The 18848-nt window shown below is 36.8% G+C and overlaps 1 protein-coding gene across 3 annotated transcripts in view; it reads right to left on the reverse strand.

Annotated features, from left to right (window-relative positions):
- AP3B1 (adaptor related protein complex 3 subunit beta 1) overlaps positions 1 to 18848 on the reverse strand; it is a 157796-nt gene that overhangs the window by 91636 nt on the left and 47312 nt on the right. For all 3 annotated transcript variants that reach the window (XR_014846883.1, XM_085042815.1, XM_085042814.1), the window contains exons 8-12: positions 7660 to 7821; positions 5574 to 5671; positions 2889 to 2943; positions 2740 to 2811; positions 101 to 163 (exon numbers count right to left, since the gene is read on the reverse strand). Coding sequence is in view for 2 of the 3 variants with exons in the window: in XM_085042815.1 (XP_084898941.1) it covers positions 101 to 163; positions 2740 to 2811; positions 2889 to 2943; positions 5574 to 5671; positions 7660 to 7821 (450 nt within the window). In the remaining variant the exon portion in view is untranslated. The remainder of the gene's footprint in view (positions 1 to 100; positions 164 to 2739; positions 2812 to 2888; positions 2944 to 5573; positions 5672 to 7659; positions 7822 to 18848) is intronic.

Below are 18848 nucleotides of genomic sequence, written 5' to 3' on the forward strand. Positions count from 1 at the left end.
TACTTTTAACTTGAGAAATTTAAGCTTAAGAATCTAAAAGAAATGTCCAACAACAGAAAAATAGAGCATAAATATAAAAAGAATATACTTTTGCACTAACCTGAAATTCTCGAAGCAGAGTTGATATGTTGGCTTCATTTGCTAAATTTGTCAAGATTTCAAGCTACAAGGAAAAAAAAAACAGATATGTTATCAAAAGCTAAAATAAAATACTATAAACAGTATCATGTGCACTATACTTTTATTTTACATAAAACATATTTTATTGTATATACACTAAAAATACCACTCATAATTCAGTAGAGTATACCAGATACCAGTACAAACTGGTAACAGCATTGTACTTAGGACGCATATTTTCCTTGCAAGTACTTGCACAGTTTACAAAGCAGGACTGTAGGGTTCAATGATGCATTTTTTTCAAAGCTCTAGCTTTAGAGTTGCACAGCGTATCAAATGGTCTTGAAATACTTCTGTCAGCATGCTTTCCAAAGTTATACAACAGGCCTTAGCATGTAAGAACCACGTGATAGTGTAAGAAATAACGGAAGTCACAACCGCATCAGGGGAGAAACAAATTGCCCATTATATTCAGATGAACTGTAATAAAAGACCTTTAATCTCAGGAAAGAAACAGTTGCATCTGTGAGATTCCTCGGATCTCAATCAGCATCAACAACATCAGACCCCAAAAGCCCTCTTCTTTGTTCGTCGTGAACAAAAGGATGATATACAACACTTGGCCTATATTGTTGAAATGCTGTACTACCAGGCTGTTTTAACTTTGAATGAAGTAAACTGAAAACACAACTCTGTCTCTCTCCAAAGGGAAGTCATGCCTCAGAAACACATCGATGTTTTTTGCATTGGACGCATCCAGAAAAGGATACTCAATTGATACATTCCACCTGTACTTAAAACAATTTCAGAAGACATTATCACTGGAGGCTCTTAAAGATACTTACCTAAAATAGCACAGAACGCAAGAGGATAAATGAACGGGCAGGAGAAAAGGAGTCTATTTAATAGTACAGGGTGGCTATCAACAGAATATCAAAAATACCTTTGCTGGCCTTTTTCACATATGAACTATGAAAGTAATGAGAAAGCAGGCAAGAAAGTTTGCAACTGATGCTAAAGTTTCAGGGAATGAAGACAAAGGCTGACTAAGAAAAGCTGTGTAAAAACTCCAAATAGTAGAAGAACATTTACTAAAACAAAAAAAATCCACAAATATATGTGCAAAGTAATGCTCATAACTGGGAAAAAACCTTAGCTGTACAGAAAATGATAGGTTCTGAGATAATGACAAGTAACTAAAACTGAGAATTTGTCATTAAAATAGGTAAGTTTGAAAATACATGCCCAATGCTAACCAGTGATCAAAAAATTAAACTTGATGCTGGAAAATAAACCAAAAATCCGGAGTGGTTCCAGAGAATGTTTATCAGTGCAGTCACAGCTGTTTTATATAGATATAAAACCAAAAATATATATGTATAAATATAAAATATATAAATATATATGTATAAAACCCCAAAATACATGTACAAAAACCAAAGCAAAACAAAAAACAAAGCAGATGAATTTAAAGGTGCTCCTAAGTATTAACTACTGCCATGGGTCTCATGATTCTATCTTAAAGCAGATAGGCTGGTACTACAGAGGCAGGAGAGGAAGAGACGCACTAGATATTCTTATGCATGTACAAGTTTAGGGTTTTCTAAATTTTTTAGCCACCATGAAACAAATGAGACAATTAGAGAAAAAACCCACAATTTTTAGCTACTTGTTCTCCGTTACATTATCAATTAATACAGGAATTTAAATATATCAGTTTTCTATTATTTTGGGACTGACCTTTCTTGGATAACGGTAAGGCATTCCTCACAATATTCCTAAATTGTAGAGCATATCTTTTTGCTTCCAACTGCCTCAAATTTACTTAAGTCTTATTGTTGGTATAAAATGCAAAAATATATTTAGCTTGTATAAAAACATGATGGTTTTGGCATAACCATCTTGGACCATGCCACTCTTGCACATATAATGAAGGTGCAAAATGCATGTAAAACAAAGATTAAGAAAAAAATTAATGTTTCTTTCAGAAAACTGTACCTTCCACTCCTAAGCACAAGTGCCCATGACAATCTAAAGCAAAAACAAGAGAAAAGGCACATAATAGTAGACACTTTTTTAGCTTTTGTTCTGTCAAGGATTTCACATTTGTAAAAGAATAAGAACAGAGAAAACAACAAGGCAACAGCCAAAAAGATGCATTGAGATGTGGCCTTGAGAAAAGCCTGAAGTACTTGTCATATCAAATGCTGACTTCAAAGAAAATTTGGGACTCAAACCTTGCCCCATTTTGAACAGAGGAACAGATTTAAACTCTTTTTAAGCTAACAGTACAAAGACTTTTTTCCTCCTATGCATATTGTCTAAGTAAATACTAGAATGTTGAATAGAAATTGTAATGCTCTCTACCATTGAAGGTCCTAAAAGCTGTAGTGGAAAATACAGACAGTCTTCCACCTGCCACACAGTAACAAGAACTTTCAGATTGCCTGACGAGCTGGAAGGACACTTCTGGAGTTAACTAAAAGCCACAACTCAGTACTAAGTGAGATAAAGAAACAGCACGGAATGACCTGCATCATACCAGTGAAAAACATTTTACCTTTCTGCTGCAAATTGATTTGTCCAGCAGCATACAGAAAAATCTGCCTTCAAACTCACCTTCAGTGTTTTGATCATAGTCGGATCAGTTGATCTAACATAGAAACTCTTCAGGTAAGGTTCAAACATGCCCTGAAAATCAGAACATACTTAAGTAACTCTCCTGTGTTTCATAAAATGTGATTAAAAAAATGCTAAATAGGGTATACCTTTCTCTGAATTGACATAGTAGCAATATTTTGCAGGACAATATACTGCACCTCCCTAGAATGTGAAAAAAAAAAAGGGTCATTCCACAAAATTACTGATATGTAGAATAATTCAACATGGCAAAGGAAGTCCAAATCAGTTTGAAGCCCAAGTTAGTTATACATTTATTTTGGCACAAACATAGGAGGCAAAGCTTATTGCTAACTGCTACTTTCATAGTTTGCTTCACAGGAAGACAGGTGCATGATGAAATCAGGCTCTCTTCTTTTAAAACTCTAAAATGCAAAAATATTCACCGACACCAGTGCAATGCTGCCTCTTGTGGACCCTGGGTATTAATTTAAACCAGAATTCCGCTGATCATTTTAATATAACAGAAATAGCTTTAAAAAGCCTTACATTTAATCCACTTTCTTGAAATAAATATTTCAGGATGACATAGCTGAGAACAAAACCACATGGGCTTTACCTGCACTTGTTGAAATGACTGCATTAATTACAAGAACACTTAATCCTTGCACAATTAGCAAGAATTGCTATTTTTTTTCCCTTAAATTTTTTTAAAAGGGCCAGGGTCTTCTGTGACTCAGTGGTATACAGTGGCAGGCAAACACATCTATCACTTTTACATAACAGATTTTGCAAGATATAGACAACAGATTTACGTAATATTCTACATAAAACATTGAACATGTTTGGAGATGGCATTCTCATCATGTGTTAGTTTAAAAGGCTCCACAGACATTAGCAAAAAGAAATCTGCACGCTAGCCCAAAGCTTTTAAAGTGCAGATTTTGTGCCACCAATTGCTTAAAAACTAAGTAATAATTTACCACAATTTTTCTGAACCATGAGTGCTCAAATCCTTGTATGCTGCAAATCTCATCTTAATAGAGAAATCATCGTACTCATTATCTCCTCTTACTCAAAACTGTCTAATAGCCCTAAGGTAATTACCGCTGTTGCTTACAAAGAAAAGTAATAATAGAGAAGTACTTAGGATCTTTTAAACCCATTTTATGTAATTCTTACGTAGATGCATGGCAATAGTCAGCTGCACATGATGAAACAAGACTGGAAATTGCTGTGAAATGCTCTTTCAGGCACTCTCACCCTAACTAGATTATAGCTTAGTTGACATTAATTTAAAGGCCACAGGAAAATAACTTCAAGGGCAAACAGCAAAAGCTTATTTCAAAGTGGCTCTAATAGCAAAAGTATTTCACCCAGAATGGTAACAGAGAACAAACAAGCCATTCAACACAGAAAAATCAGAAGACTAGTGCCATTTAACGTACTAGTTGAGATACAGGAAAGAAGTGACTTTTAATGAAATCTGAGTAAAAACCACATATAAATAATCTTTTCAGCCTGGGAGTATGAGTTTAGCTCTATACATTATCTGCCAAATTGCTTTAGCCATTTTATTCATGTTTGTGTATAGGGAATGTGAAGCGTACTGTACTATAAAGCCAAACACAAAAATAACAGTAATTCATTTTTATCAGAAATAAAAGCATGAATACTCTACCTAGCACCATTTTACTTCTTCACTAACTTTCAAATAATAGACCTATTGAGCTGCAGAAGTTTACAGAGAAACAGCTCTACAATGACAGGGCTTATAAAAGTTAAAGTACATCTCAGATGAGTAGTCTTGCCCAACACAACAGAAGTGAGTTTTTTTTTTTTAATCTTTCTGTCTGTTTGAGGTAACTAATTTAAAAAGGAAATTATTTTCACAGTGAAGTTCTAGCCAAAAATACCATGTTTAGTTAAAAAGTTATTCTAAAAACAACTAAAACTGTCTTATGGAACCCGTTCAAGACTTTTCATACAAATACATGGAAGTTCACAATATAAAAACTGAGGTGGGAAGAAAAACACTTCTGTGCAGCAAATATTGGCACACTATGCCAAAATTATGAAATACAAATGAAAAAAGAGCGCTAACAATCTCATGAAATGTGGCTGGCAAGACCTCTCATAGAAAAGCAGAAAAACTAATACTGAAGATGACGAAGTCAAAACTGAATGTCCTGAATTAAATATAAACTTCTTTTTTAGAAACAGTCTAAAGATTAAGGAAACACAGGAGATGCAGCAGTATCAAGCCATAATATCAATTTTATCATATGTTGTCTCCCTTGAGATATTCAAAAGCTGACTGGACACAGTCCTGAATATTGTGCTCCAGGGGATGCTGCTTGAGTAGGGGAGTTGGACTAGACAGTATCCAACGATCCCTTCCAAACTCGCCCATTTTGGGATTTGTGTTAAAGTGCAGGAAAATAAAATATACATCAGAAGACTTCTTTAGTGCTTAGCAAGACAGTAAGGAACTCAACCGAACTAAATTTCCAATAATTAAAAGAAAAATCAAGATACTAAACAAACCAGTTGGTACTGACTCTAAATACTAAATAGGCAGCCATGATTCTTGTCAGAACAAAAATCACAGGAATGAAACACAATAATGAATGACTCCTGGATGGGATACCAAAAATGATGGAAGTACTATTAATGATACTTATTTGTTGAGTGAAAGTGAGTATTACTGGACACTTGTAAAATTAAGTTAATTGTGAAATAGTTACATTCTTACAAGCATGGCTAAACAAGTAAGCACAAAATCTCTCACAAGAAAGTACACACAGTGATGTGAAGTACAGGACTCGACCTACCTGTTACTACGGAGTAAACGCACCAATGACTTAGAAACAATACCAGCTTCAGATTTCGGTGCCAAATGCCAGTAAAGCTGTGCAACTGCCATTACCACCTAAAGGAAAAACATTCAGAGCAGCATGTTAAATTCAAACCATCATATATATCTATCACATTTGTTTCAGACTGCAGAACTACCAGCTCATTCTTCTTCAGAAGGCAGAGTGCATACCTGCAGTCTCTGAAATCAGCAAAGCAGACTGAGGAAGAACATTGGAATAAATGCATTTTTTATGAATTAACTACCTTTACTTCCTCCCAGTATTTACTGTTTGCTACAATAAATAGAAGGTCATAGGAATATGGACAAAGAGAAAAAGCAGTAGGTAATTTAAATTAGAAACATTCTCATATCATCTTTAATAAATCATCAGCTGTACAAATTAATGAAGGTATGTTCTCTAAAAATTTTTCTAATGTGCTTTTTCTTTATTAATACAGGTTCAGTATCACCTTTTATATAGTTACCATTTAAAATTTTTCATTCCATTATGCTGTTACGCAATTAATAAAACAACAGCTGCTTTTACTGGCAACTTTTGAAGTATAAATCCAACAGATAGTAAAAGCTACAGTGCTGTGTATCAACGTCCTCGCTAACAAAATGCAGAAGACCGAAATACACAACTTAAAACCCATTCTTTTTTCTTTTCAAATATTCTCATAAAAAGAAGACAAAATATGATCTTTATGCTAATGTCATGTCACAAACTTTCCTACAACAGTGTCATGACCAGCTCTGTTTCAAAGAAAACAAATCATAGGAAGGAGACTCCAAGTAACTATGTTACCTCATGGTAACACTTCACTTGGTATCTTAAATCTTATTGCAAATAAAACAAAAATTATTATTAAACAACAAAAAGTGATTAAAAAAATCTAAAACCAGGAAACAACTTTAAGATTTTTAGCAATATACTACCAGAATCTTTTACTGCTGACAAACAAACAAGGTCATAGGGAAAGCCATTAATTAATTTACTATCAGAAAGTTAAAGATTATAAAAGTAAGAATCAATACCATATTTAATATATATAAAGAAAATTATTTATGGAATGAGGGCAATAACTGAACCTCTCAGTGAAGTGGGATGGCAAATTCATCAAACATACTCATTCTTTGCCTGAAATTAGGAAATATCACAGACATTGAACAGTGAATTTTAGCAAAAAGTTGTAAAAAATTCATAAATTTGTTTCCCAAGTCTGCTGGGCTGGCAGATTATAAGCGATTTTGAAAAGAGTCAGACATTAGTTAGAAACTTGAAATACATTTCAATGGAGAACTATAACCTGATCTGTTTGGCTTATTAAGAACAGTTTGCAAGGTGACTTAATGGTGCAGTAACTGCTTTTGCAGTGACATGAATATTCATTATCACTGGATGACTTTTCCCAAAAGACATCTAGTCCTGATCAACAGGACAAGCTGAGGTGAGAAGTAACATTCTGTGATTCTGATTAACATCATAATGGTTCACCATCAGCATGGCTTTTTCCCATTCTAAAAGTTTACCTGTATTTTAAAATCTCATGGAAATAATGCAGAACATACCATACTCATGTCATATGTATCCTGGAACCCTGCCAAAGTAACAAAACTAAAAATCTGGTGTATAATTGTCTACTTTTAAAATGTGAGATTAAGAAGAAACAACAAATTAATGTATCAATAACAACTATGATTTTCTTTGTATCTGTATCAATAAGCTCTACCAGTCTATGCCATCCTAGCTGCTGAGAGTTTTAGCATTAAGAGCTACCTATGGTATAGTCATCATATGCTATGTAAGTTGGAATGCAATGCCTCATAGTTTTTTCTAATATTTTGTTTGTCCACATTATTTGGAACATATATCACAGCTTAGGCATTTCACTTACAAGCTAAGTTAAATTCAAAACAGATCCATCATACTTCTCCCACACTTACTAAAAGTATTTTCACCAGTTTTAAAGGTGTCGATTTTACTCTCCAATTGTTTAAATTTTCTAAAAACAGATACTTGCAGTTTAACATTTTAATCAAAAAGGAATTTGTCATACAGCAGCATTTCGGCTTTGAAGCAGGGGCTTTGTATTTCGTAACAGCAGCCTGTGATCTGGGTCCATAGTATAGGTGGTTTTCAATTTCTGATCCTTCTCTTTCTGTTCTTCATCAGATTCATAGAAATTATTTTCACTATATTCATCCGCTATTTCAGCAACCTACCAAAAGACAAAATGACATAGACAGACATAGAATATTTGAATTAACAGGTTTTATTCATTAAGGAAGTAACATACAACACCACAGTTTCACATAAGATTTATATATGTTTTTTAAAATTAGCCTTTGGCTTTTCTACCCATTTGCTCAAAGCAGTAGATATACAGACATGAAAAAGAGATTAACAATATATACAAAACTTCCTCAGAAATAAGTTGTAATGCCAAATGAAATATCTTTACTTTTATTCAGTAAACTATTTTAGGTATACCTATTGGCATTTTTTGGTCTTAAGGCCTGTGATCCAAAACTGACATTTCTGAAAAATGGCTGCAAATGAAAATAAGACCCAGGTCTTCAGAAACCTAGGCACGGCTGCATGACTTGGTCAAAGCCCAGGTGTAGTGAAAGAATCCATAAAAACGTCTTCAGTGGAGATAGGAGGATGGGAGGAGGGAGGAAAGAAGTGACTGTCATTTTGCTGGTTTTTATTACAATTTGAAAGGACACTGAAAAAAAAAGAAAAAAAAAAAAGAAGTAATGTGAAGGGAACTTTTATTACCTGATGTCAATTTTGCCCTCAATGTTTCAGAGGATGCCTAGAAAAGTCTTAGATTTCTTATGCAATAGCAACTGAAGTACTTTAATTTCCTTCTCTTCCCACAAATATTTGTGGCAGCCACAGTTCTAAACTAAAAATTCAGGATGCCATATCAAGACTGCTGGTAAATGAATTCCTTCCTTGCCTACAGGACAGGAGGCAACTTGAAAGAAAACTTCCTGTGATCCCAGTGCATCACAACCTGCACTGAGGAAACTTCCTCTAACAGGATAATTCAAATATCATTGATTCAGTCTTCAATATCCTTGCCTTGACTGCTAACAGCCATGCAGATCAGTACTATTGAATTGAACAGGAATACAGAGTTGGAAGCAGTATTTAACTCATTAATAACTTGCAAAGAAACAGCCTGAGCCCTCACTCTTCTGAATTACTTTTTTTTTTTTTTAAGCTGTTTGCTAGGAACATACTTGGAGCAGCAGAGTTCCAATATAAGGAAGCATATGGCTCATATGAAAATACTTTTAATTTAAATCTGATTAAGGTCCTTCTTCATGGCCCAACAGCAGAAGTATTAATATGGTCTTCTTACAGTCATGTACATTGTTGCAATTTTAGAACATTCCTCTCAGATCTGTTAAGGTCTGGTAGGAAATAATCATGTTCCAGACAAAGGATGATGACAACGCCCAGGGAAATTATTTTAATCATCTGAAATTCATCAAAATCAAGTCAATGAAGTCCTAATTACATAGAATCTGTTGTCACAATGACCTACTAAGACAAAGAGGACATGTAATACTGCAAGATTGGAACATTGTGATAGGATGGAAAGGAAAGCAAAGTATTATGTAACAGAGACAGAAGACTAAGATAAAACCTGCATCTCCTTCAGGTACAAGAACTGTTTCAAAATCTATTAATCATCCCACACATTGAGAACAATTCCCAGGCAATGTGAAAATACTCAATGAGCCACAGGCCCTTAAGCCTCAAGCTGAACTACTGACTATATTCAATGCCAAAGAGGGACAAGTATAAGTTTAGTATTATAGAATGGTTTATGTGGGAAAAGACCCTTCAGATCATATAATCCAATTGTTAATCCAGCACTGCCAAACCCACCACTAAACCATAACCTGAAGTGCCATGTCTACAAGTCCTTTAAATATCTCTAGGGATGGTGACACTACCCCTTCTCTGGGCAGCCCATTCCAGTGCTTAACAACCATCACTGAAAAAATTCTTTCTAATATCCAATCTAAATCTCCTCTGGTGCAACTTGAAGCCATTTCCTCTTGTCCTGTTGCTTGACCACGACCTGGCTACACCTTCCTGTCAGGTTGTTACAAAGAATAGTATGGTCACCCCTGAGCCTCCTTTTCTCCAGGATAAACACCTCCAGCTCCCTCAGCTGATCCTCACAGGACTTGTGGTCCAGACCCTTCACCAGCTCCACTGCCCTCCTCTGGACTCATCCCTGGACTTCAATGTCTTTTTTATCATGAGGGGCCCAGAGCTAGGCACAGGATTTGAGGTGTGGCCTCACCAGTGCCAAGCACAGGGGGACAATCCCTGCCCTGGTCCTGCTGGCCACACTGTTGCTGATCCAAGCCAGGATGCCATTGGCCTTCTTGGCCACCTGGGCACACCCTGGCTCATGTTCAGCTGCTGTCACCAGCACCCCCAGGTCCTTTTCCACTGGGCAGCTTTCCAGCCACTCTGCCCCAGCCTGTGGCACTACCTGGGGTTGTTGTGACCCAAGGGCAGGACCTGGCCCTGGGCCTTGTTGAACCTCACACCACTGGCCTCAGCCCATGGCCCAGCCTGTCCAGATCCCTCTGCAGAGCCTTCCTGCCTTCCAGTAGATCAACACTCCCACCCAGCCTGGTGTCACCTGCAAACTGACTGAGGGTGCACTTGATCCCCTTGTCCAGGTCATCAATGAAGGCATTAAACAGGCTCCAGTACTGAGGCCTGGGGAACAGCACTGGTGACCAGCCACCAGCTGAATGTAACTCCACTCACCACCACTGTTCTCTGCACCATCCAGTGACTTTTTTAACCAATGAAGCATACATGCATCCAATCAACAGGCTGCCAGTGTCTCCGGGACAATGCAGTGGAAAACACGGTCAAAGCCTAAAGTCCAGTCAGACAACATTCACAGCCCTTCCCTCATCTACTACGTGGGTTATCCTATCATAGCAGGAGGAAAAAATTTGTTAAACAGGACCTGCCTTTCACAAGGGGCCAGACCCTCAGGTTGTCCTGCATATGCTATGCAATAGCATTCAGGATGACCTGCTCCATATCCTTCCTCAGCACTGAGGTCAGGCTGACAAGCTTGACAGTTCCCTGAGCTTCCTTTGGACCCTCTTTGTAGATGGGTGTCATATTTGCCAACCTCCAACAAACTGGGACCTTCACAGTTAACCAGGACTGTTCCTAAGTGATGGAAAGTGGCTCAGGCTCTGGCTCCTTCAGTACCCTTGGGTGGATGCCATCTGCCCCCACAGCCTTGTGCATGTACAAGTGATGTAGCACACAATTTCCCCTTGGACCATGGGGCCCTCATTCTGCTGCTCCTCCTCTCTGTCTTCCAGATCAAGAGCTGGGTACCCAAAGAACAAGGTTTACCATTACTGCCTTCTTTGCCTCAGAAAATGCACCTCAGTCTTTTCCTCATCCTTAATACTTTATTTCCCCCCACATCCAATAAAGGATGGAGATTCTACTTAGACCACCTTTTGCTGCTAATATATTTACAGAAACATATTTTCTTGTCTTTTATGGCAGTAGCCAGACTAAGTTGCAGTTGGGTTTTGGCCCTTCTGATTTTCTCCCTGCATAACTTTGTGACATACTTGTAGTCCTCCTGAATTGTCTGCTTATTCTTTTAAAGGTAATAAACTCCCTGATTTCTTTTTCTCTGAGTTCCAGAAAAGCTGTCTGGTTATCCAGGCTGGTCTTCTGCCCCACCAGATTGCCTTTCAGCACATGGGGATATCCCGCTCCTGCACCTTTAAAACTTCCTTCTTTAGGACTGTCTAGTGTTCCTGGACTCATTTGTCCTTTTCAGTTCTGCATCCCAAGGGACACTGTCAACGAGGCTTCTAAACAGGCCAAAGTCAGCCCTCCAGAAGCTTATGGCGGCAGTTTCGCTGGTGCACCTCCTCACTTCTCCAACAATGAAAAACTCATTTAGTGATTGTAGTAGTCCACAGAGCCTCCAGTCATCGTATCACATCACCCACCAGTCCTCTTCTGCTCACAAACAACAGGTCCAGCAGGGTGCTCTCCCTTGCTGACATCCTGACTAGCTGTGTCAGGGCATTACCTTCCACACACTCCAGGAACCTCCTGGACTGGTTCCTCTCCACTGTTTTGTATTTTAAGCAGACATCTGGTAAATTGAGAATGAAGATTTATCAACTGTGAGATGTCCCTCACCTGCCCATAGAATATTTCATCTGCTTCTTCAACATTTTATCTGCTTCTTCCAGCTAGCTCACAAGTCTCCATTTACCTGAGTAAGTGTCGCTGTTGAGCAGCTAGCAGAGTAATGAATGCGCCAGTTCTCAGTGGCAAGAAGGAATGACCTTTATTGTTTTGATTTCATCACATATATAGAGTTCTCAAAAGTCACTCAGATTGGTCAGTCAGAAGCCTTCCCCCAGGCCTGATTGGCCAGGCCTGCACCGTCCAAGTTCTGGGACACTGTTCCAATAACATCCAAACTTTATCTTTATTTATAAAACACAAGAAGGATTCTCATGGGAAAAGCCTGTGCTAGCCACAAGTAAGCAAGTCTGCTTTGGCATGCACTAAGTTACTCTTGTAATTTCTGCTATCACTGCCTAGCTTATTTCTTACAGAACACAGTTCCAGGATTCTCTTCACTCATTTCAAGCCTAGGCAGAAAACCTGAAAGTGAACTGAGACACAATAAATTACAGCCAAAAATTCAAACACCAAGCTGAAACCTCATCTCAGACACCTAGCTGAATTGTTGCTCTGTCCGCAGATAAACTTTGTAGTACAAGTACTGAAGCCTGTACTAAAGAAAGAAATTGGGACAAGCAGAAATTCTCTTCTGAAGTGGCACCAAACTAGCTTCAAGGGGGGCAAGCACAACCAAAGCCTCTTGTTTGTAACAAAAGGGGAAAGCTTTGCACAGAGATCTAAGGGCCTCCATGCTCAACAATAGCATATGGTATTCAGGAGAAGACAAGCAACCAGAACAGCATGACACTGGCACTAGGTCTACATCTTGAACTTCAACCAGAAAAAGAAAGTATGAGTGGGTATAATGGAGATGTAAGTACCTTTAACACTCATATTTTTCCTGCCAGAAGACTCTTACACTGGGAGATGAAAGTCTTTCTGTTTTAACTATTAATGTTGAATCAACTGACACATTATTTCCTACATACTTACTCTCCGATCTTCATTAACTTCAGTGCACCTGCACTACACTGTGGAATGTACTTCTTCACACATCCCCAAAGAAATTATAAATATGGGTGACACTCAAATTTTACTTCCACAGATGTCTAGTTAGAACTCAAACTGATGATAACCCATTCATACTAGCAACTTTATCAGAAATAAAACCACTCCTCTGATCCTTTTGGAAAACGGAGAGATAGCATGGCAGTTCTGGGAATAGATTCAAATGTTCCAATGCATCCTGTTGTCCTTTCAATCCCTTTAGATGCAGTTTCACAGTTGATTTAAGACTAATCAGTCCAACAGGAGCTTGTTGTTTTGTTTGTTTTTTAAAAAGGATGTTTTATTTTCACCAGGATCAGTAAAATGATCTGTCTCACTCTGTGGTTATAGGATCATTAGAACTACTGGATTTTCAAAAGCAGTAGGTGGTAAAGGGAGAAGAACAGAAGAGTGGCAGTTGTTAGTCAAACTGCATTAAATACACTTAAGAGTTTGTAGTAGCACATGATTTAATTGTGCAGTTAATAGCTTATCTAAATTGCAAAATGACTAAAAAGTTCAGAACCCTGGGATAATAAAATGATTAAAAACTCAAACCACTAGTATTCCAGAGTACAAATTGCAAATAGACTATGTGCATTCCCCATCTACTACGATTTATTCACAGCAGAGAAGTGAATATTTTAGTGTGGAAGAACATGCATAATTTTTTTTACGTTATTCCAGACATACAATTTAGGGACATCTTCATAAAGTATTAACAGCTTAAATGAAGAAAATGACAGAGAGCAAATTCCATTAGCCTGTTTTTAAAGTCACTAAGTAAATGAGCTAACATTTAACCGAGATTTTGCTAGAAGTTACATTTAATATGGCATAAAAGTTGAGAATGTGACTTCCATTTAGAGTAAAACACATTATGTGAATGCTACAATTACCTCCAAGCAGAGCTTCACACTCCCAGAAATGGAGTTAAAGCAAACCTTCAATGATATCCAAAGCATGAACACATAGTACTTGCCCACTTTGTCAGCCTTAACTCCATTTTGTATTGAAAAAGTGATGCAAATATCTGCATCCCTTGGTCAAGTACAAATGATTCGAAATTACAAATTTCAGTTTCTCTCCTCAGATTCATAAGGAAATACACTTACAGTTTTATTTTGATTCCTGTAACAAAATCTTTGGCAAGTAAGATTTCAACTATCTTCAAGAGACCTTTTTAATATTTCCGAAAACTATTCTCAGAAGAGTTTTGGTACCATTCACTTCTTGGTGAACCTAACTGCAACACCAAATACTACTTTAGCTCACCAAGATTAGTATTCACCTGCTGTAAGACGAAGAGCTTCCTTGAAAAGGGAAAATAGCCGATACTGTATAGGACAGTTTGCTACATAAAGCATTAATGAGTTATGCAAGATAGATCTGAAATTTGGACATTGATTGTGAACATGCCTACCTAAATCCTTGCACATGCTTTATAGATGGCTTTCAGAACACCAGAACAGATCTATCTTTACTCAGTAAAGATACTATCTTTACTCTATCTTTACTCTATCTTTACTCTATCTTTACTCAAATTATCGTTCAGAAGTTTCTGACAGAGGAGCAGACCTCAACCAATCCTACTTGTTAACAGTCACACGCTAGTAGAAGCCTCCATCTCCTCCACAAGAGGAAGTCCTTGAATATGATTCAGGTATGTCAGTATAGGTAAAGCTTGACAAGAATTTTAAGTGGTCTAAATAAGGGCACAATCTCACATGAGAAAAACATTTGAGATATTAAAGTGTAACCAAGATAATTTGCAGCCTGGCTGGAGAGAGGCTTTAGAAGGCACAAGCAAAGTTTGACAAAAGTTTGCCTTATTAAACCAAAAGGAGTTGAAGAGTCAAAGAATAAAGGGACCAGCCAATCCACTCCATAATTAAAAGTTTCCTTTCAAGTACTAAATAGCCAGCAAAGTTCTGGCTTATCCTTTCTAAGGTAAGCTGCAATTTATAATCAGTTGTGTGCTAAAGACTTGTGCTACTGTGAATGGACTGGTGAAACGTAGTAATGATCAGATTAAATACTCTGATGGCCCCATAAAAGCAGGGGAGTATTTCAAGTGCCTAAGTGTAAGCATCTAGTGCTACTTTATGCTCCCTTAAGCATGAAAAAATTCTGCATGGATCTGGCAGATTCTGAAGGTATAGAGCCTACAGGAGACCCATAACAACTGAAGACTAGGAAGGGCATCTTGTGACATTTTGAACAACACTGGACACCCAGATCATAGAATTATCATATCTTAGTCTCTCTAAAGGTTAAAATTTTCAGATACTTATACTTCCATAGGGCAAAATTATCCAGTAAATCATCAAACTATTTTCCCATTTAAAATAGTTATTGAAACATTTTCTTGTTACACTAAAAGAAAACCATTTTCAGCACCTAACAAACTCTGATGCCCATGTGTTGAGTAGTCATTGAAAAGGTACAGGCTGGACAAGATGAGACGACAGGACAAGACAGATGACAAACACACTGGGTCACAGTACCAGGATGCACGTTACAGAAATCCTGAATTGTCAGAAAGCTGGTGTCTTTGCTTGCACCACACCAGAACAGTGTGTTCTGTGTGGTCTTGGACACAATGCATTTACAGCTTTCAGCAATAAAGTTACTTAAAAGTGAATGAGAATTTTAGAAACTTAATTTATCCCTTCTACCTCAGAGAATATAAAAATGTTTCAGGTAATGAAGTAGTGGTCTGGGATATGACATGTCTTTTAGCAAGAAAGAATTTGTAAGATGGCTTACTAAACAAACATGCAATCACAGGACTTCCAGAATGCAATTATTAAGTAGTGCACTATATAAATAATAATAAATAGTCTATACCATTTATATAAAATATCAATACAAAATTATCACACTACCTAACATTGCATTCTGTCAGTCCTCCGAGGACCACACCCATTATTCCTGCACAAGTCTAAAAGTACATACACATTTTCAGTTATGTGAACAACAGTGGAATGAAGACTCAATACAGATCATGAAGATATTACTCTGATTTGCTTCTATATCATGATTTTTACCTCAATTATAGGCATAGTCTATTCATTACCATTTGAATAAAGAGATCAGAAAGAAAACCTAAAGTAGTATTGGCTGGAATTGTAGAATTATGCAGATCTGAAGCCACTGAAACAGACTAGGACTCACACAGTGTCCTCTTTCAAGGACTACTTTTCAGATTACAACTCTATTCAAATTACTGCAATGAAATTGTACTGAAAATGTAATATATTAATATAATTACATAGAAGATAAGATACAATTCCAATAAATTACAATGGAAACTGGTACTTTAGGTTTGAGTTTTTGATAAGAGATTTGTACACAATTTTAGTTGTGGATTTTAAGAGTTTAGCTATATAAAGAGATAAACATGCCTTCAGTTAACAAAAATTGGAAAAAAAAAAAAGCCCCACAATTTTCCCAAACAATATGAGCATGTAAATTCATTTATTACATGAAAGATTCTTTAAACCCTTCAATTCAGCCTTATAGCCTTTTAAAAACTCACTTAACCAATAACATAGTTTCTAAACACAAACTTGAAAAGGCAATGAAATAAAAGCTTAATGAAAACTAAAAAAACCCCAACCAAACCTAAAACCCTAAAACATTCTTCAGAAAACCCATATTCATGAAAGTTTTATAGTACAGCTCTGAGACAAGAGCATCACATGGGTGGAAATAGGGGTATGAGGACCACCGAACATTAATTTTTTGCTAATACATCACGACGACAGTAACATCTCTGCTAAGTAACTTCACAGTAAACTAATGTGAAAACTGAAGAAGCGTTCATTCTCATTTCCCCAAGAAGCAGCAATTAAATCTAGGACCAGTGTCTAAAAATAGGGGCTAAGACTTAAGTATGCTGCAATAATGAACACCATTCTGCAGCAACTTGAAATGTGCAATCACTGTTGTAATAAAGTCTTGTGACACTTGCAGATAGAATTAAAACAATCCATTATGATTTTTAGATCACTTCCATTTATTCAAAAGTTTCATTCTGCTCAAAACAGAAGTGAGGCATAAAATAGCTTTGTCTTACCAAGAAAAAACCTCTCCTTTCAATAGTGTGTGGAAAAGGAATAATGACAGCGCAAAGACCGACAGATACTAAGCTAAGGACTGAAAAAACATTTAAAGCATAAGAAAAGAGGAAAAAAGTGTAAGGAAAAAAAAGGAAGGGATAAATTAAACACTGCAAAATAAAATCAAGAAGGAGCAAAGATGAAGGGATAAATTAAAGAAAAAAAGATGCCATTTGCTTCTAGCCAAAATTTCATCTTTTTTTTTACTCTGAAATCCAAATATTAAAGTGGAATTTGTATTCAGAAGTTCCGTTAAATGTTTGACCTGGTTTTCAGGTTAAAATTTAGTATCAGTTTAAGTATCTGAAGAGGCAATATAAGCCATCAAGATAGCAGGCAAATACAAACCTACTGTCAAGCAAGAATATTCTTGCACAGAGTGGCACAGTAAGCAAGCTATGAAGAAAACCAGTTAATTCTTATTTATTTTGGGACTGAACTAAGAGAAGGGTACTACATGATCTAGAATTAGTAGTTACCACCTCTTGTGACTTAGAGACAAGGTACGCAGGGACAGGGACCTCATAGATCTTCAGAACTGCACATCACTCAGCGCAATTCCTCTATGGAACTGCAATTGCTCACAGTTCTCCTCCTTTTCTAGCGTTCTGATTACACGCTCAAGTTACACCAGATCATGTATACACCTTAGCAAAACTCAACGTCCTTCTCTCCAGGAAAAAAATAGATGTTTTTAAAAGGCAAATTCAAAGACAATATTTCCCATATATGGAAACACACTCATATATTTATTTTCATTTTCATGTAGCTTCAGGATTGCTTACAGCTACTAAAATGTTTACCCAATATTTAAACCATATTTGGACTACAGCCATAGCTCAAGATGTTAACTAGGAATCAAATTTTTAAAACACAAAATAACTTTTAAATCTTTGAAGAATGATAACCATATCTGTACTTAGATTGGCAGTCTGGATGGTGGAACTTTGCTACCCTTACCAGAGTGTCTGACATACTCATCTAATCATCATCAGTGGCCATTAAATCCTACTTTACAGGATTCTTTTCTCCTCCATTGCAATGCCTAAGTAGGCAAAGGAGCTGAAACCATCTTAAAACATCGGCTGATTCCCATTAGTGGTATTCTCACATTCTGAAAAGAATACTTTTTCAAATGATAAACAGACATGTTGTTACAATTCAGGCCTAAGTTACCCCCAGTATTCTTGTCTGGCATTTTCCAGCCATAAACGGCAACAAACTTATGAATACACTGTCAAAGAGATGAATTATCCAAATAATTTGACATTTTTTGAATTTACTCTTCCCCATAGTTTTTAGAGAGCTGCGACAACCAATCAAGAATTCTACCTGGTATTACAAACAGAAGAAGTGTACAGGCTGAAACTCAGGAGCCTAAAGCTTTCTCAGAGCAGAGGTCTGACCTCACACAGGTGTTCCTCATGAAGCAGAAAAAATTAAATAAACGTTTATTTTTGCAAAGTAGCTAAAGAAACATATTTTACAACTCTTCTAATTATCCAGAGAAAATCCTGGTACAATAATGTAAAGGTCACACAAGTTATTAGACAGAGTAATATTCTACAGAGAGATGCCTAGAACAAAATTAATGAGTACTTCAGTATCCAGGAAGGTCTCAAAGTAATCTAATGCAGCGCTCATTTCATACAGTTTACACGATTTTCTACGACCAAATAGCACTCATATGACCAAAATTAAAGCTAGAAACTTTAGGGGGTTGTGGGATGATGGGGATCTGCAACATCTCATTTTTAAATTAAAAATGATGAGCAGTTAGACAGTTGACACACAGATTACTGTGCAAGTATTTGTTTCCTTTCTATTAATTTTTGTCTCTCTAAGT

Source organism: Lichenostomus cassidix, chromosome Z (assembly GCF_008360975.1).
Source record: "Lichenostomus cassidix isolate B80296 chromosome Z, HeHo_3.0, whole genome shotgun sequence".
NCBI classification, from domain to species: Eukaryota; Metazoa; Chordata; class Aves; order Passeriformes; family Meliphagidae; genus Lichenostomus; species Lichenostomus cassidix.